The sequence below is a fragment of the Callorhinchus milii genome, unplaced genomic scaffold (genome assembly GCF_018977255.1).
Source record: "Callorhinchus milii isolate IMCB2004 unplaced genomic scaffold, IMCB_Cmil_1.0 Scaffold3, whole genome shotgun sequence".
Taxonomy (NCBI): Eukaryota; Metazoa; Chordata; class Chondrichthyes; order Chimaeriformes; family Callorhinchidae; genus Callorhinchus; species Callorhinchus milii.
The window spans coordinates 55,550,522-55,570,298 of record NW_024704744.1 but is presented as its reverse complement, the minus strand read 5'-3'; the positions used below and the strand labels follow the sequence as shown (position 1 = coordinate 55,570,298).

Here is a 19,777-nt window from a genome sequence, read left to right as displayed (position 1 = left end):
CCAATGGAAAATTCAGAAGAATAGTTTGTGTTAAATTTGTTCTCGAATTGAGATACCCACTGAAATGTTCATATGGCTTGCACATTTGCAGTTGGGTCTGACAAGTGTTGTTCGTTAATGGCAAACCTTTTGTTCTGTTTATAATGGGACTGCAGACCTACATATGAATATATGCCATCTTTATATTGTCGGGAGCCATTTCAAGTAGACTTAGCTCTGCAATATCATGAGCTGTTGAATATTCACCATTTCCACTGACTGAAGCGTCAGGCACACTGGAAGCCCATGTGAGATCTCTTGTATACACATTGGTTCAAAGTCACATATGTGATTTTAGAATCTTGATTTGAGAAATTAGATATTGTTCTTTGGAGCCCTTGCTACTCTGATCAAACACAATAACACTTAAACAGTAACTTGCATTTTTATAGTTCCCCTCACCCAGAATTGCATTTATATAGCACCTTTCATGTGGGGTAATGGCCGGGAGTGCTTAGAATAGGCAATGCAAGACTATATTTTTCTGCAGAGGCAATGCAAGATCCTTTTCAGATCGTGCCATATGATCTGTAACCTCCACCTGAACAGGCAGACAAGACCTCAGTTTAACATCCTATCTGAAGGGCAGCACCTACGATAATGCAACCCATCCCCAGCACTGTATTGGAGTGTCATCTTAGACTGAGTTCCAAGTCTCGACATGGGGCTTGAACCCACAACTTTCTGACTCCAAGGCGAGAACGCTACCAACTGAGCCAGGCTGACACTGATGCAGTATGTTCACTGAGCATATGTGGTCTGCAAGAGTATCTTATTTTTCGCCCATTTCAGTGCAGTATTGTTGCTCACTTTACTCACTTGTAGGAAACCCAAAGAAGGTACCTACAGTACTTTTACTGTGAAGTTTTTTGAGATGTCCTCCTGATGTGAAAGGTGCTACCTAAATTTAAATCATATTTGTATTGCTTTCAAGGTCTTTGCGTACACGTGATAACAAAATTTGAAATGCTTGGGGTGTGCATAATGATTTAGAATGCCATCCTAAGTCACTTGAGTAAAGTGATTGACCACCATAAGAAGATGGCCATTAAGTGGCCCTCCTTAGTGTGGCAAGAACAGGTTAATATGATTTCTGCAGTACGTATGCAATCCTGTATTCCAGAACAATAAAAATGAATGTAAACAATGATCCGAGGAAGCATGTTGATAAATTCTGTATGAATTTATGTAGTGGAATTCCCCTCTTCTGCCAGAAATTGCTGCTTCCAATGGAGCAGTTAGTTTTCCCTTATGTAAATTGTGCTACATTCCTCTGCAGGAAATATTGTTCAATTATGTTTAAAAAATAACAATGCTTAAATATTCCTTGGTTGTATGAGTTCTTTTGATCAGCAACTGGGGCCACAGAGCATTTTGGTTCAATAGAATTCTTCCAAGTTGTTAAGCACTGAACGGGTTCTTTCTGGACCAATGTTTGCAATGTGCCATTTCACATAATAGATTGATTTCAACGGGATCATCATATAGTACCATATGTGGCAATTAGAAACATAGAAATGCATAGTTCAGAAGGAGGTTATTTGGCCCATCGAGTTCACACTGGCTCACAGAGCAAGGAAATTAATTCAGTCCCACCCCATGTCTTATCCCCATACCCCTTCAATCCCCTCCCTTTCATTCACGCATTCATCACATCTAGGCTCGACTATGCCAACTCTCTATTTATTGGCCTTCCCAACTCTTCCCTCCACAAACTGCAGATCATCCAGAACTCTGCAGCTTGTATCCTCTCCCACAACAGGCTCCATGACTCCATCACCCCCACCCAGCTCCACTGGCTCCCCATCCCCCAGAGGATAGAGTTCAAGATTCTCATCCTTGCCGTCAAGGCCCTCCACGGCCTTGCTCCTTCCTATGTCTGCAAACTCCTAACCCCCTACCAACTTGCCTGCTCCCTCCACTCAGTGGGCTCTGGCCTGCTTCACGTTGCCTGCCTAGCCTGCTCCACCTTTGACGGTCAGGCCTTCAGCCACTCTGCTCCCACCCTCTGGAACTCCATCCTGCATTCCCTCCGCCTTGTCCCCTCCCTTGCCTCCTTCAAAGTGAGTCTCAAAACCCTCCTCTTCGACCATGCCTGTGGAGTCCTGTAGCTCAGTGGTTAGAGCACTCGCTTTGCAAGTGAGAGACCTGAGTTCAATTCCAGGCGGGGCGAAACCTTGGGCAAGTTTCCTTACTCCACACGCCTAATAATAATCCCTCCAAAAAAACCAAAAACAATACTTAAATTGGTCATTTTCAATCTACGACTGTTTGTGGGACATTGCTGTGCGCAATTGGCTGCCGCGTTCGCCCACAAATATACAGTCAATTCACTTTACAGTCTGTTCTGTGAAGCGCTTTGGGACGTCCTCCCAACGTGAAAAGTGCTATATCAAATGCAAGGATTATTATTATTATTATTATGCCTTTTGCCCCATTTCTACCCTCCCTGCCCTCTACCCTCCCCGATTTCAACCCCCACCTCGGGTCCAAATCCCTGACTGTCCAGCGCCTTGGAAAATCCTCCTGATGTGAAAGATGCTATACAAATATCATTTTGTATTTGTATATGCATGTCTACTTCTCTTGAAAGTTGCAATGTATTCCACCACTACAACCTTATTGAGCAGAGCATTCCATAGTCCAACAACTTTTGGGTGAAAAAAAATCATCCTAAATTCTCCTTTCGCAATTCTTATGGCTATGTTATAACTATGTCCCCTAATTTATTACTGAGTTTTAAATTTTGCTTGAGTTTTTTTAGTTAGCATAAAAATGGTTCTTAAAGAATGGACACATTCTTTACTTCTCAGAAAGGAGAGGGCTTTTTTTTTACACAGAGAGTTGTTAGGATTGGAATGTCTTACCTTGGACTGCACTGAGGAAATATCTATATTTTTTAAGATGCAATTAGATAGTTATCTGAAAAGCAGAAGGTATATGGAAAGGGCAAGAAAATGGGACTGAATGGATATTGCTTTCTGCGTCTCTGCTGGAGTCAACAGAGACACAGTGGGCCGAATGGCTTCCTTACGTGCTGTAAAAGTTTGTCTAAGGTAGTTGCTGTTGGATTTACTTCTCAGAAGTAGAGCCAGTACAGTGTGATTTCAACTTGCCCTTGTGATGCTTGAAGAAAATATTCAGAAGTGTAGCCAACAGCCTCTTCACAATGACGTGGTCAGGTTTGAAGACTGGCACCAGAATACATTGAGTACTATGTCTGGCCTTCCCAGGGTTAGATAGGTTGAACTTGTTCCTTAAGGAGGGTAATTTAGCTTGGCACTCCAACTGTTTCATCTTCACTGCCTGCAGAACAAAGGGAACATGCAGTGAATAATTGGTAATACCATCCACAAAACCCTGGCATTAGCCCCTAATGCTGGTATCAGGGTAGGAAAGTAGGACAGAATACAGTACCCCTATTTTCACTGTTGCTGAGTGGAAAATAGTGGCCGTGGTAACTAATGTGTTAAATCATTGGTTTTTTTATTCTATCCCTGAAATCGTCAGCTAAATTATACAATATTTTAAGTAATTACACAAAGAAACATTTTTGTCTATTTGTACCCTGGGGATAGATTTTGTAACGTGTATAGCTGATAAGTACTTAAAAAAAACACACTGAAACATACTTTCTGAATTAACTTTAACTTTGAAGAAAGTTCAACTCTGGTAAAAATCCATCAAAGTTGAAGTTGTTTTTAGTTTAGTCCAAGAACACAGTGAATTGATTTGTTTCTGCAAATGTTGCCAATTCTTTGACATTCAATATTACAAATGAACAAAAAAATCATTTTGTGCATGTTGTGACTCATTTACAAAAACTTACAAAGCACATTTACTGCCAATGTCTTTACACATTGGTATGTACAGTAAATCAGGTAATAGTTGTTTTTTACACCACAAATTGTACTGAGAGTTGGTCAATTTTCTCATTCCACTAGAAAAGATTAAAATACCTTTAAAGTTAAATGGTATGTGTTGGACTACTCTTCAGAAGTAGCCAATTGCATAATTTTTACTGCATTTGGAGGACCCAAATTGTGTGCAGCTCTCCCCAAAAATAAAACAGTGTTTCAAGTTGTGTATAATCAGATTCTCCTTCCTACCCCGATTCCATAAACATCAATTAATCCAAAAGTCTGCCACTTGCATCCTCACGCGCACCAAGCTCTGCATGTCCATTATTCCATTCCTCACCAGGCTCCACTCAGTGTCTGTCTCTCAATAGATTGAGTTCAATAAATAATAATAATAAATAATCCTTGCATTTGATATACCACCTCGTCACGTCTTTGAGATGTCTCAAAGTTCTTCAGAGAATATATTGTAAAGTAAATTGAATGTATATTTTGTTCAAGGTCTTCAGCCTCATCTGTAAATCTCCTTGTGCCCTAGCACCTCCCTCTCTATACTTTTTATGTGAAGTTCTGTAGCTTAGTGGCTAGAGCACTCGCCTCCCAAGTGAGAGAACTTGGGTTCGATTCCCGGGCAGTGCGAAACATTGGGCAAGTTTCATTATTCCACATGACTGTGTTTACCTAGCAGTAAATAGGAACCCAGTTTTTAGTCAATTGGGGGATCGCTTTTCCGGAGGTAGTAAGTTCTTCAGTAATAATATAATAATTTACGTCACTCAATCCACTATTGTTTGTGAGACACTGCTGTGCACAATTAGCTACCGCGATTAGCCACAAAATATACAGTCAAGCCACTTTGCAGAATATGCTGTGAAGCGATTTGAGATGTCTCGAAGATGTGATAAGGTGCTATATCAATAATAATAATCCTTGCATTTGATATAGGACCTAATTGCATCTTCAAGAGTTTCAAAAAGCTTCACAGAATATGCTGTAAAGTAAACAAATATATAAAATTATATATAAATATAAAACATTGTAAAATACATCAATACAAGGATAATTATTATTATTATGTCTCTGATCTCTTCCTACCCCACTCCTCGTCTCAGTCCATCTGCTCCACTAACTTGAGCTGTGAATTTCCCCTCTCTATCCACGCCATTATTGATGCCTGGGCTTTCTGATTCTATGCCCCTATCCTCTGGAACTCTCTCCCTCACTCTCACCATCTCGCCCACTCTCTGTCTTTATGTCCTACCTTAAAATGTAGTCTTTGGTCACCTCCTCACCCTGCTTGCCGTCCACCCCCACCACTGTAAAGGGCTTGGACATTATTCTACGTGAATGGCACTGTGTAAATTCCAGAAATTGTTAGTCTTTGTCACTTGATATAAACTTTGTTTAGCTCTCTCTACTTAATCTTTAGAAAGCTAGTTTCAAATCGCAATCATCTAACTATCCTGTTGCTGTAACTTATGTTTTTCCTTTAATGGTCACTTGTTTCAATTTTTTTACTTCAATTCTGCTTAACCATCTGTTATGTTACTGTAAGTCTGTACTGCCATGTTCCCTTAGTATGCTGAGCTTTTTCCCATATTTTGTCAACAGTTTTCTGCCTTTCAGGTGTGAACTGCACATTTGTAATGTAACTTATTTGTTTGCTTTAAGGATCAAAGAAGCAGAAGAGCATGTATGTTCACAGAAGAAAGGAAGGTCTTACTCTGTAAAGGAAAAAGTTGAAACGGGAATTGTGAGTTGATGCAACTGTTACATACTTTTAAGTAATTGGGAGAGAAATTTTTAAGTCTTTAAGGTGCAATTGTACTAGTCCTTCCAAATCCTCTTCCTTCTCTAGGAACGTGCTGGAAGAGAAACATAACCCCAGACTCCTCTTCACCTCCACGCACTTAACAACAACAAGATTCCATTTATAGAGCGCCTTTCACGTCGGGAGGACGTCCCAAGGTGCTGGACAGTTGGGTCAGGACCCGAGCAGGGGGGAAATGGTCAGGGGGAGGGGAGGTGGCGAGGGAGCAAGGAGGGGGTAGAGAGTCGAGAGGGGAGCTGAAGGCACGGTCAAAGAGAAAGGTCTTGAGACCGGCCTTGAAGGAGGAAAGGGAACACCTTTGAGAATGTCAACTGCCGAAAGGCTTTCTCCCACTATTATCACATACTGGTTAAACTGCTATGGGTAACTCTGATTGTTATTCCAACCTACTGACTCTTGAAGCAAGGACATCCTGTAAATGGAGAGGGTTCAGTGACAAGTAATCAAATTGAAAAGACGGGTGTGACTAACTAAAATTTTACAATGGAGACAAAATTGAGGGCTGGTATGACAAAGTCATTAGAATTCTGGAGCATTTTGATGAGTTTGACTCTTAAAGTATTGAACCTGCTGAGATCCAAAACAAGAAGTCATAGCCACAAACTTGTAAGCGGTAGGGAGATTGACTGTTGCTACACAGAAACTACACAGCAAGTTACCATTTATCAGTTTAATCAGGGAGGCAGTGGAGGCAGATAGTGTGACCAGTTTCAAGAGGGAATTGGATGAGAAGGTTATTTTGCCAAAGAGCACAATGGGGAGATGCAGAAAGATAGTATTTGACATTGAGATGAGCCAAGTGGACTGTAATGGTTTCTTCTGATCTTGCACATTCCTGCCCTCTGTTCTAAAGATATTGACATTGGTGAAGTCCTTGCTGAAATCAGTACAGTATATATTCTTTTATAGGAATTTAATTTCAATCCATGTAAGACATTGTCCCACTGCCAGCAGAGAGGTTCATAGTAAGAGTGCTCCCCCTATAGACAGAATCTGCAGCCAACATTACCCTTGAATGCAAAGATATAGCCATTATACTGGGTTTCTTGTAAGCATTATGCTTTTGTTTGTCTGAGGTTTACTCTAACAGTAGTCTAAGGTTTTGGCATCACCTCTTTGCTTTCAAATAATCCGTACTCCACACTAGACCAGCAGACGTCATTAGCCAATTGGCAGAGTTAAAACAATGATGCGTGCATTGCTGATGTCTTCTTATTGGTACCTCAGATGTAGCTGAAGCTATCTGTATCACCATTCTCATGCCAGGAGTAGCAACATTTCTGGGGCTTTATCAAAGATGTTATCGAGAGCTTCCAGAAGCTCTGCAAATGAGTTTATGCCTATTTTTACCTCAAAAGGGAATATGAACTTCTAAAATTGTCAATGTATGAAGCTTGCCCATAGGTGTCAAGTTCATAGCTGTAACCCACAAGGACATAGTGTCTTATTTACAATATTTCTGCTAGAATGAGAGATCATGTGTTGCAGCTTCCTTTGTTTATTGCCTGCCCTGAGAGGAAGATTAGTAGAGAAATACCCTGTGGTATTCAACTTTAGAAACCATTCCTGGAAATCATAGCCTCTTGCTGAAGATAATTTATGAATTTGAATCTTGATCTAAGTAATTGTATATCAGAACTATCTGAACCTATGGCTTCATATGATATGCTTTACCTTTCAACGTATTTAGTTTGCTAGCCTCGCATACAGAATAGTGAACTACTTCCTTTGGTTGTGGTTCAAATGTATAGATCATTTGGATGTCTGTCAACTCCTTATTTTTCAACGATCCAAGCCCAATTATAAACTAAAGGTGTCAGCTGTTTCAGTTCGTACTGCGCTCATCTCTTGAGTCAGAAGGTTGTGGGTTCAACTTTTCCAATGCCCTGCTCGCCAGTCTCTCCAGCTCAACACTTCACAAACTCCAGATAATAATATAATAATAATAATAATAATAATCCTTGCATTTGATATAGCGCTCTTCACGTCGGGAGGACGTCCCAAAGCGCTTCACAGAACACACTGTAAAGTGAATTGACTGTATATTTGTGGGCGAACGCGGCAGCCAATTGCGCACAGCAATGTCCCACAAACAGTCGTGGATTGAAAATGACCAATTTATTATTGTTTTTGGTTTTGGAGGGATTATCATTAGGCGTGTGGAGTAAGGAAACTTGCCCAAGGTTTCGCCCTGCCTGGAATTGAACTCAGGTCTCTAGCTTGCAAAGCGAGTGCTCAACCACTGAGCTACAGGACTCCACATTGATAAAGAACTCCAGATGATAAAGAACTCTGCAGTCCACATCCTTTCCCCACCCAGCTCATTTGGCTTCCTATTTCCCAGTGGATCAACTTTACATAAATCATCCTCACCTTCCAATGTCTTCATGGTTTTGCCACCCTATCTCTGTGATCTTCTGTGACCCTACTTTCTAGTTACTCTCACCACTCAACCAAATCCAGCAGGCTTTATGTCCCATGCCTGCTCCACTCAATTATCGGGGAAGCCTTCAGCCATTTTGTGCCCTTCCTATGGAACTCTGTCTTGTTCCTTCCCTCTGTTTTAAAATATTTCCCCCTCCTCCAAAGACACACCTTTCTATGACTGTGCTTTTAGCTGCCCCCCCACCCACCACCACCCCCATCCCCATTCCCTTGTTAATTTCATCCTTGGGCTCCCACGCAGTCTTTGTAAAGCTCTTTACATTCTCTCAAATAAATGTCAAATATTATTTAGCCCCACATTGGGAATTTGAGCTCATAGTCTAGCTGATCCTCCAATAAAGTGCTGTGCGGAAGTGCTGCATTGTCAGAAGTGACATCCTTAGATGAGATATTAAACAGAGTTCCCATCTTTTTGATGAATGTTAAATGTTTTGGCCAACTGTCCCACATAGAAAAAAAATGGTCATTCATTTCATAGCCGCTTGTAGGACTTTTCTGTGCACAAATTGGCTGCCATATTAGGCTACAAATGTACAGTCTGCACTTTACATAATTCTTTGCCAAACATTTTGAAAGGTAAGGCACTATTTCAAATACAAGTATTATAATAACTAGGTGGACTTAACTCATCAGATTTCAGTAATCTGAGAGGTTCTACCAATCACAGCTACATTAAAGGTTCTCCAGTAATAACTCTGGAGTTATCCAATGACTCTGATTTTTTTTTTCGTTCTTTGTATTTCCATTCATCTTTGTGATCATTTGGAAATGCTGCCTTGTTTCTTTCTCTCTCCCCCTTCCCCCATACACCAGAGAAGAATAGTTTCCTACCGGGTGCACTTTACTAAGACATTCTCTCAGACTAGAAGTGAGAAAGGTACATCAGAGTGCCATCAGAGGTATCAAATAATATTGTAAAATGTCTTAAACCAGCCTGGGCATGACATTGGTATCTGTTTCCACCTTTTCTTCTGCAAGATGTTATCTGGTTAAACAGCTGCAGCCATGTCTCTTTTGGGTCCAAAAGATCTTTCAGTAATTTGCAACCTGGCTTTAAAGCTCTGCTTCAAAGTAACTCATTACGTTCAGCATATTTGGATGTTCTAAAATAGTATATGAAATGCAAATGTTATTTATTATAACACAAAGAATGTCCACAAAATACTCTGATTCTGCAAGTTATCTTGTCCATTCCTGAGCCAATTTAAATGTTAACTCTGCATTAGGCATCATCACTGATACCCAATGATAACAAAGTAGTTGAAATATTCAAGCACACTTCAAGTTGATCTGTTTGTATAAAAATAATCTTTGCATTTCGTGCAACACCTTTCACATCACAAAGGTATCTTAAAGGGCTTCACGGGATATACTGTGACATGCAGTGACTATATTTTAGACCATAGGACGTAGGAGCAAGAGAAGGCCATTCAGCCCCTCGAGCCTGCCCCGTCATTTAATAAGGTCATGGCTGATCTTCTAACCTAATTACATTTACCCAACCTAACCCCATAACCGTTAATCCCTCTATCTTTTAGAAATCTATCAACCTCAGTCTTGAATATGTTCAAGGACTGAGCATCCACAGCCTTCTGCGGTAGAGAATTCCACAGATTCACTACCCTCTGAGTGAAGAAATGTTTTCTCAACTCAGTTCAAAAAGGCTGACCCTTAATCTTGAGACTATGACCCCTAGTTTTAGATTCTCCAACCAGGGGAAACAGTTTCACGGTATCTACCCTGTCAAGACCCATAAGAATCTTATAGGGTTCTATAAGATCACCTCTAATTCTTCTATATTCTAGAGAATATAGGCCTAGTTTACTCAACCTCTCCTCATAGGTCAACCCCCTCATCCCAGGAACCAACCTAGTGAATCTACACTGTAACCCCTCTAAGGCGAGTATGTCCTTTCTTAAATAAGGAGACCAAAACTGCACACAATATTCTAGGTGCAGTCTCACCAAGGCCTTATACAACTGCAGCAAGACTTCCCTTCTCTTGTACTCTAACCCTTTTGCAACAAATGCCAACATGACATTAGCTTTCCTAGTTGCTTGCTGTATCTGCATACTAACCTTTTGTGACATGTACAAGGACACGCAGCACCAGCACTACCTAGTCTCTCCCCCTCTAGAAAATAATCCGCTTTTCCATTTTTACTACCTAGGTGAATAACTTCACACTTCCCCACGTTATACTCCATCTGCCACCTTCTTGCCCACTCACCTAGCCTATCTATTTCCCTTTGCATTCTTTGTGTGTCATCCTCACAGCTTACTCTCCCACTTATCTTCGTATTGTCTGCGAATTTAAATATAAGTTCTATTTCCTCATCAAAATCATTGATAGACTGTAAATAATTGAGGCCCAAGCACTGATCCTTGTGGCACTCCACTAGTCACATCCTGCCAATCTGAGAAGGACCCGTTTATCCCTACTCTCTGTTTTCTTTCTGTTAGCCACTCTCCAATCCATGCTAATATATTACCTTTAATTCCATTGGCTCTAATCTTATGCAACAGCCTTTTATGTGGCACCTTGTCGAATGCCTTCTGGAAATCCAAATACACCACATCTACTGGTTTCCCCCTATCTAACCTACTAGTTACATCCTGAAAAGACTCTATAAGATTTGTTAAACATGATTTCCCTTTCGTAAAGCCATGTTGACTCTGCCTAATTATGATTTTCTAAGTACCCCACGACGAAGTCCCTAATTAAGGACTCTAGAATTTTCCCCACCACCCAACTAACTGGTCTATAGTTCCCCATTTTTTGTTTCCCACTCTTCCTAAATAGCAGCGTTACATTTGCGACCTTCCAATCACTTGGAACCATTCCAGAATCCAGGGAATTTTGGAAGATCAACAACAAAGCATCCACTATCTCTGCAGTCACTTCTTTTAAAACCTTAGGATGCAGGCCATCAGGTGCAGGGGATTTATCGTTTTTAATCCTATCAATTTCTCTAGTACTATTGCCTTACTGATGTTCATTTCTTTAAGTTCCACCTAATTTTGTGGGTGAAATGCTAATTTGTGCCCATCAATATCCCACAAACAGCTGTGAAGTAAATGATCAATTTTCTTTGGGTGGTTGATGACCAGCACACTGGGAGAAACTTCACCGTGTTTCTGAATAGTGCTATGGGACCTTTTAACATCCACTTTAAACAGGCAGATGGGACTTGGGTTTAACGTCTCAAAAGCAGCACCTCCAACAATGCAACACCCCCACCAACACTGCGCAGGAATGTCAGCCTAGGCAGGGAGTTCATGAACCCAAACCTTCTGATTATTATAATAATAATCCTTGCATTTGATATAGTGCTTCTCACGTCTTCTCAATGTCTCAAAGCGCTTCACAGAATAGACTGTAAAGTGAATTGACTGTATATTTGTGGGCGAAACGCGCAGCCAATTGCACACAGCAGTGTCCCACAAACAGTCGTGGATTGAAAATGACCAATTTATTATTGTTTTGTTTTGGAGGGATTATTATTAGGCCGGTGAAGTAAGGAAACTTGCCCAAGGTTTCGCCCTGCCTGGAATTGAACCCAGGTGTCTCGCTTGCAAGGCGAGTGCTCTGACCACTGAGCTACAGGACTCCAAGGAGGATTCAAAGGCGGAAGTGCTAAAATTCCCAATAAGCCTTTAATTCCCTCTTGTACAAATTGTCTAAAGTAAATCAATTGTTTTCACAGTGCTCCTCTGGCTAATACTTGCCAATATAGTTTCACGTTGACAATTAGCTGTTGAACAAATTAAAAACACAATGTTCAGTTTGGAAAGTGCAGACATGGGCTTTCCTTTTCATGATTCCCTATTTCTGTAGAAGACTGGTATGAGCAAGTGCTGGAAATGAGAAATGAAGGAACTAATGAAAAAACAAGAGGGTTAAATAATGCATATTGCTCAACTACATGCATATATAAGTGCCTTTGATGCTGGGTAGCGAGCTGAAATACAAATGATCGAATACAGATGGAAGATTACTGTTAAGACGACATTCAGATTTTATCCAAATCTATCACTTATTGTACCGTCTAATTGTTCTCTCAGCAAATATTCTTTCATAAAGTTTTAATTTGTTGGATGATTGTACTGTGCATTGAAGTTTTTTAACCACTTTTCTTTTTATTTTGCAGAAAGCAAAACTGATTTTGAAGGACAAACGTGTTAGTGAATTGAATCCCTAGGAATGGGATGATACATGTGCACCATCCTTCCACTAGCCTTTACTTTTTATAACAATGTAAGGGCACATAATCACGCTTTTGTGTCCATTACTTAGTGGAAATGCTACCGCTCACTTCTCAATTGGCCTTTTCAGCAATTTGATTCTATTGCCCTTTATCTGCTATGCACGGGCATTGCATTCATTGACTGCATGCTCACCGGACAAACAAGAGGACCTTGGACAATATTTCTTTGTGAATTGCAGACCTGAAAGATGATGTGGGTCTGGGGTAACCAGGTACTGAATTAGCTCACTGTTGAGGAGGGGGAAATAATTAGTGATTGTAGGTGTTTAATTCTTTCGCTGGCAGTGTCTTCAACAACAATATAATCCAAAACAGAATTAATAATAACTATGATCTGGATAGATTCTATGTTGGCGTTAATGAGTAAACATTTGCAATGCATTAGAAATAAATGATTAGTTATTTTCTCAAATACCATTTCCTAACCTCCGCAACTTGCTGCACTGCATAGAGTGCATGAACAAATTCCATCTTTGGAAGGATTGATCGCTACAATTAAAGTATTTTTGACTTGGATTGGATGAAGTAGTGTTACTGTGAAGGAGTTTACAGTTTGCAACAGACATTTCCCAGTATTAAAATGGAGTTTAGTCTGCCGGGAGAGGTGGTGGTAAAGAATGCACTGTTATTACTATTAAGTTAAAGCTTATGATGATAAACATTTATCTGTACATCTTCATAGCTTTTTGTGTTTTTAATGTAAATTTGGTGTCTTTTGCGATTCATAAAGTATTAAATTATTTAAGTGTAGGAACATAACAGCATGTTAATTTTAGATTCTGTTGTCAGGATAACTTATATTTGTATAATGCTGTAAGTTGACAATAGTATGTTTAAAATCGCCAAGTGCAATACTGTATTTAGTCTTTCTATCTGGAGTTTCTTTTTTCCAATGTCTGTTAATTTTTATGAAATGTACTGTAGATTTTTCTGACAAATAAACTTGACTAATAATTAAGGTTTTTTTAAATGTACAATGCCGAAGGGGGAGAGTTTTATGGCCTCATATGGTTCTACAATTCTAATGTGCTTAAGGAGTTTAATTTAGGGAACTTGAATTATTGTTTTCATCTGCCTCCTAGCATTTGCTCTCATACAAAGTGATGGGTAAGATCACTCTTGCATATCTCCTTGTAGCCAAGCATTGGCATTGACAAAGTAGAAACATATCCCCAAACAACAATAGCAAAATTACATTTGTAAAGTGCCTTTCACATCGGGAGGACGTCCCAAGGCGTTGAACAGTCAAGGATCAAGACCCGAGTATGGGGGGGGCAGGGTTGGGATAAGGGAGGGCAGAAAGGTAGGAGGGCAGCTGAAGACATGGTCGAAAAGGAGGGTCTTGAGTCATGCCTTGAAGGGGGAAAGGGAGGGAGCAAGGCGAAGGGATTGTGGGATGGAATTCCAAAGGGTGAGGGTAGAGAGACTGAAACCCCGGCCGCCGATTGTAGGGCGGGAGACCTGGAGCAAGCCGTACTCTGCTGAATGGAGTGAGTGGACAAGTTGATGGGGGTCAGCAAGTCAGAGATGTAGGAGGGGGCAAGGCCGTGGATGGCCTTAAAGGGAAGATGAGGATTTTGAGTTCTATCCTCTGAGAGATGGGGAGCCAGCGGAGCCGTGGGATCACGGGGCCTGGTGTGGGAGAGGACATGAGCTGCAGAGTTCTAGATGATCTGCAGCTTGTGGAGGGAAGCATTTGGGAGGCCGACAAGGAGGGAGTTTCTGTAGTTGAGCATTGAGGTGACGAATGCGTGTATGAGGGTTTCGTCGGCCTGAGGGGTGAGGCAGTGGCGGAGTCGGGCAATATTGTGGAGGTGGGGGAAGGCAGAGTGGGTCATGGCACGGAAATGGGGGAAAAGGACAGTTGAGGGTCAAACACGATGCCCAGGTTCCTGACTGGTTTGGTGAGGTGGATTGTGCAACCTTGGATGTTGATGCTGCCAGTGCCTAAGGTGCTGAGGTGCCGGCGCGAGCCAATCAGGAGGGCCTCGGTCATTCTCGACATTCAGCTGTGGAAAGTTGGCTCTCATCCAGGACTTGATGTCAAACAGACAGTCTGTCAGGACATCAGTTGTCCTGGAATCGAGGGTGGAGGCAGAGAGATAGAGCTGTGTGTCATCCTCATACATGTGGAAGTTGAACTCATGTCTGGGGATGATGTCACCAAGGGGGAGCATGTAGAGGTTGAAGAAGAGGGTACTGAGGACAGCCCTGAGGAACACCGCACGAGCCTGTACGGGGGCTGGAAGAGAAACCATTGGCGGAGACAAATTGGAGACGGTGTGAGAGATAAGACCTGAACATAACTTTGAAGGTTGAGGTGAGAGGAGAAGCAGTGAAGGAGGATGCAGTGGTCCATGGTGTCGAAGGCAGCAGAGAGGTCAAGGAGAATGAGGAGGCAGAGGGAGCCCAGGTCACAGATGGATAGAATGTCGTTTGTGAACATTGACCAGAGCAGTTTCTCTGCTGTTAACAACACAGAAACCTGTTTGGAGGGGCTCATGAAGGGAGAGGAAGGAGCGAATCTGGGAAGCAACAACTCTTTCAAGGACATTGGAAAGAAAAGAGAGGTTGGAGATGGGCCGGTAGTTAGAAGGCAAGGATGGGTCCAGGGAAGGTTTTTTCAGGATGGAGGTGATTATATCTGTTATTAGGAAGATGGGAATGATGCCAGATGATAGAGAGAGATTAATGGTGTCGGAGAGTAGAGAAGCAACAAGGTGGAGCTGAGAAATAAGGGGAGGGATGGGGATGGGGTCAAAGGAGCAGGTGGTGTGTTTCATGCTGGATATGGTGATAATGAGAGAGGAGGGGGAGACGGGTTCAAAGATGTGGAGGGAGGGAGGTAGGGGTCGGAGTTCGGGGGGAAATTGGGAGGGAGTGGCGGTTGGGAGAATGGAGGAAGCTGAATGGATTCCCTCGATTTTGGACTCGAAGAAATCCAGCCTCTCCTCGCAGTCAGAGCTTGAGGAGAGAATGGGTGAGGCGTGGGAGGGTGGACAGAGTAGCCGGTTGGTGTTGGAGAATAGGTGTCTGGGGTTGTCCTTCACCTCCAAGATTATCTTGGAGTAGAAGGATGATTTGGGGAGGCGAGGATAGAGCGGTACGTTTTGATGTGGTCCAGTCAGATCTGCCGGTGATAAGATTTGAGCCAGGTGGTTCGGTGGCATGCACCTGACCCTTGAGGGAGCGGAGGTGGCTGGTGTGCAAGAGGGAGTTGCATGAGTAGGAGGTGGTTTGGGAGGTGAGGGGGGCAAGGGCATTGAGTATAGTGGAGAGGTAGTTGTGAAGGAGATTGACCGAGAAGGATAAGTCGGTGCGGGAGGTAGCAGAGTGGGAAGAGTTCAGATGACTCCAGGACAACAGAGAGGGAGTGTGGGGAGATTTGTATCCAGGGGCGGTAGGAGATGCCAGGAGAATGTGTGAGATGGGAAGGGGTGATGGAGTGATTGAGAGGGAGGATGGGAATGTGGATGAGGGGGGAGAGGTTGGCCCCCGGGGTCTGGGTTTGGCGAGGCTTGCAGTGATAGTGAGGAATGGGGCAGTCAGTGTGGCTGTTGCTGGACAGCCAATGGCGAGTCCCATGGTGAGCCCGATGGAGGATTCCCAGGCTGGAGCAGAGGGAGCTATGGGACTGTCAAATGGGGATAGGAGGCGAGGAGGATGGAGAGAGAGGAGGACAGAGCAGGATAGTTGCAGGGTAGGGAGCATTTTTGGGGAAGGTTAGCTTGAGTTGGGGGTGGCAGCCAAGATGCGCACGCCGAGACTTGAGGCAGCGGTTAGCAGGGCATAGTCAGTCTACAGACTGCGGGGGTTAGAGGCAGCACAGAGGGGGAAGAGGGGGAAAGGCACTCATTGTGTTGTTGGCCAGGTTTCCCAACCTGGGAAACAACACCAAGCAGCTTGGCAGGGGACAGACAGAGGAGGGGAAGGAGAAAGACAGTATAGACAAAGGATACTATACAACACCTGGTTTCAGTGATTCAAACCCGGCAGCGGAAGTGATGTCACACCACCAAAGCAACTCTTCAGAAGGAACATGAAAAGAATGAACTGAATGAGAAATAAGGATCCATATCCTCAAACGTTAACACACACACCACGTTAAACCATCAGAATGATCCTGTACTACTGTATTTTCAATGGTAACCTGAATAACCCATTTGTGTAACTGCTGATTTGTGCTGATCACTCTACAATTTGCATGGGTTTTTGGCTTGCACATAAACTCATTTTAATGTGCACTAATACGGTCTATACATATATGTACATCAGTTGAACAGGATTAAAAAATATTAGAAATGTGATCGTTAATAGATTTCAGCTTTGGTTACCCGGGGTCTTCACTTTGTCACTTTCTCTTCCCACCCCCACACAGTTACTTCTAGCATTCTTCAGGACTCTAAACGCAAGGAGAATATGGATGTGGATTCATACTGAACAGGAAGAAGGCCCAAGTGCCAGCAAAATATTGAACACTTCACTACACAATGAAAAGCAGGAGATCAAGCATGCAAGTCCTGATTCGTAGGAAAATCCTGTAGAATGAGTTAAGTTTGTTTGAGATTCCCATGATATGCTGCATTCTCCAGGACATGACTTTTGTTCTTTATTTTATCTGTAAAGTCTTGCCATTCAGATGCACATGATTAAATCGACTTTTATTTGATCTTGGTCTGCCCAAATTGAGGTCATTTGTGGGATAGGTGAATTATCCAATTTTTTAAAAAAATTCTAGTGTTCCACATCTTTCACTAGCTTAACCTCACCCAACCACCCTCCAAAAAAAATAATGCTAGAATACAATGTACATATCACTGACACTTTTCTGGCATGCTTTAGTCTCAAAATGTCAAAACAGGCCCTGTTCACTCACTGCAAGGCTAGTATTTATTTGCCTCCTCTTCATCTTAAATGACTTGCTTTTCCTTTAAGTTTTCCGTCTGCACTATATGCCAGCCAAGACAGCTGAAAAGTAACTCACTGACTCCTTGGCCTTTAGCAGTGCTGCTTTTCAGCTGGACATGCTTGAGTGCGATGTGGGAGTGACTTGACCTCTTTATTTCCCCTCTTCCCTACCCCCTGAGGGGATGCATGTATCCTCTCCTGAAAGACTCTTCTAACTTCAGTGCAGAGATTGGGAACTTGCTGAGCACAAAATATTCAGGTCTAAACTGTTCTCTAATTGTTGCCTCTGCTTTTCCTCCTTGTTTTTATTTATCCAGTCATTATATCAAGAATTGTTTCCACTGAGTGTTAAAGTGCTAACTAGGAGCACAAATATTTCCCAGCTTTCCCTGATATGGACCAAATAGCTTTCATTGCTCATTTCTTGTGCCACAGCAATGAGAAATATACATGGTAATCTGGGGACAGTATACCAGTGTGCTTTGATATCAAATAACCAACTAGTGATTATTGGAACAATGTTTGCATATGATAACACCTTAGCAGTTTGTCATCAAGATGTTTCAAATGCTTCACATGATGTGCTGCAAAGTGTATACTGGGTTTGCACAAACAGTCATGAAGTGGGGGATAGTTGGCCAGGACACTTGGAGGAACTCCTCCTTCTTTTTAAGTCATGGGGTCGTTAATATCCACCTGAAGAGGCAGACGGGACATTGGTATAATAACTCATCTGAAGGACAGCACCTCTGACAATGCAAGGTGCCCCCAACACTGCACTGGAACATCAGCCTAGGCTCTAAGATCAAAGTCCTAACATGGGGCCTGGACTCACAACCTTCTGCCTCTGAGGTGAGAATGCTACCAATTGAGCTAGACTGGTACATGGAATCTTTGTACTACAGTACAATTTACATTTAAGTAATGCCTTGCATGTTTGGAGGACATCTCAAAGGGCTTTGCATTAACTAGGCACCCAAATCGGGGAGTGGGAGCAAGATGACCAAAGTCTTAAGGCGGGCTTTAAAAGTGGGGAGGGACTTGGGTTTGAGTTCCAGAGTGCAGGAGCACCATGGCTGAAAGCTATTTTGAGTGAGGCAAGTGAAACACCCGCTGTGTGTAGAGACGAGCTGGGTTGCATGAGGTTGCAGAGCTCAGATGCAGTCAATCCATGGAGCAATTTGAATGCGAGGATGAGGATCTTGAAATCGATCTGCTGGGATAACAGGGAGCCAGTGGAGCCAAGTGAGGTTGTAGATGATATGCTTTCAAAGCCTGGTGAGGGAGAAGACAGGGACTCCAGAATAATCCTTTGAATTGATTTTTAAATTCTATAATTAGACGCACCTACAATTTCTTCTTTATTCCTATGCTTGTAGGCCAGCACTGCACAGTTGCTGCTTTCAAACTGATATGAGCTGCAGCTTTAATAATCTGCTAGCTCGCACCAAGTGCCAAACAACAGATCCCTGGGCTGTGCTCAGTTAATGAACAAGAGAAACAATAATAAATTGGTCATTTTCAATCTACGACTGTTTGTGGGACATTGCTGTGCGCAATTGGCTGCCGCGTTTGCCCACAAATATACAGTCAAATCACTTTACCGTGTGTTCTGTGAAGCGCTTTGGGACGTCCTCCCGACGTGAAAAGCGCTATATCAAATGCAAGGATTATTATCACTATTATTACATAATTCTGGAAAGTATTAGGTGCAGGCTTAGGAAGTGTTCTCATTGTGCTTCCTTGTGCCACAGCATGTGTGCATTGGGTACTGCTGGAGTGCAACCAGCTAAAATCGGATAGCTTAATAATAATAATCCTTGCATGATGTGGTATAGTGTCTTATCATGCCTTTGAGATGTCTAAAAGCACTTCACAGAATATACTGTAAAGTGAATTGACTATATGTTTTGTGGATGAAACACGGCAGCCAATTGCACACAACAGTGTCTCACAAACACTCATGGATTATGTGACCCAATTATTTATTTTTCTCAATTTACTTTGAAGGAATTATTGCCCCCGGAAAAGCGATCTGCCATCCGACTAACAACCGGGTTCCTATTTACTGCAAGTTAAACAGAGGCGTGTAGAGTAAGAAAACTTGCCCAACGTTTCACCCTGCCGGGAATCGAATCTAGGTCCTCTAGCTTGCGAGGCGAGGGCTCTAACCAGTAAGATACAGGATTCCAACTTGTCATTGATAGTACTCTCTGACAAGCTTTCCTGATGCTTGTCCAACTAGGAACACCCTACTCATTAAGACTTTGACTTGCAGCATTAACAGGAGCTGAGTAGGAGAATTCCCTGTCCCAGTGTCTCTAGAATGGCAGAACTACCTCTGAGTTTTGTTTCAAATTAATTTTTTTACAATCGCTCTCCTGTGCTATCACTGTTGCTTAATACAACTTCCAAATCAAGTCCAAT

At 42.4% G+C, this 19,777-nt stretch overlaps 1 protein-coding gene across 3 annotated transcripts in view; it reads left to right on the top strand.

Moving 5' to 3' along the window:
• Window positions 1–17,073, top strand: part of fmn2b (formin 2b) — a 237,454-nt gene extending 220,381 nt beyond the window's left edge. Inside the window, exons 17-19 of one of the 3 annotated variants that reach the window (XR_487913.2) lie at window positions 5,571–5,652; window positions 12,326–12,432; window positions 16,821–17,073. Coding sequence is in view for 1 of the 3 variants with exons in the window: in XM_007893908.2 (XP_007892099.2) it covers window positions 5,571–5,652; window positions 12,326–12,376 (133 nt within the window). In the remaining 2 variants the exon portion in view is untranslated. Of the gene's footprint in view, window positions 1–5,570; window positions 5,653–12,325; window positions 13,426–16,820 lie in introns of those variants that run through there. The other 2 variants (XR_487914.2, XM_007893908.2) reach the window with 2 other exon arrangements.
• The last annotated feature ends 2,704 nt before the right edge of the window (window positions 17,074–19,777 follow it).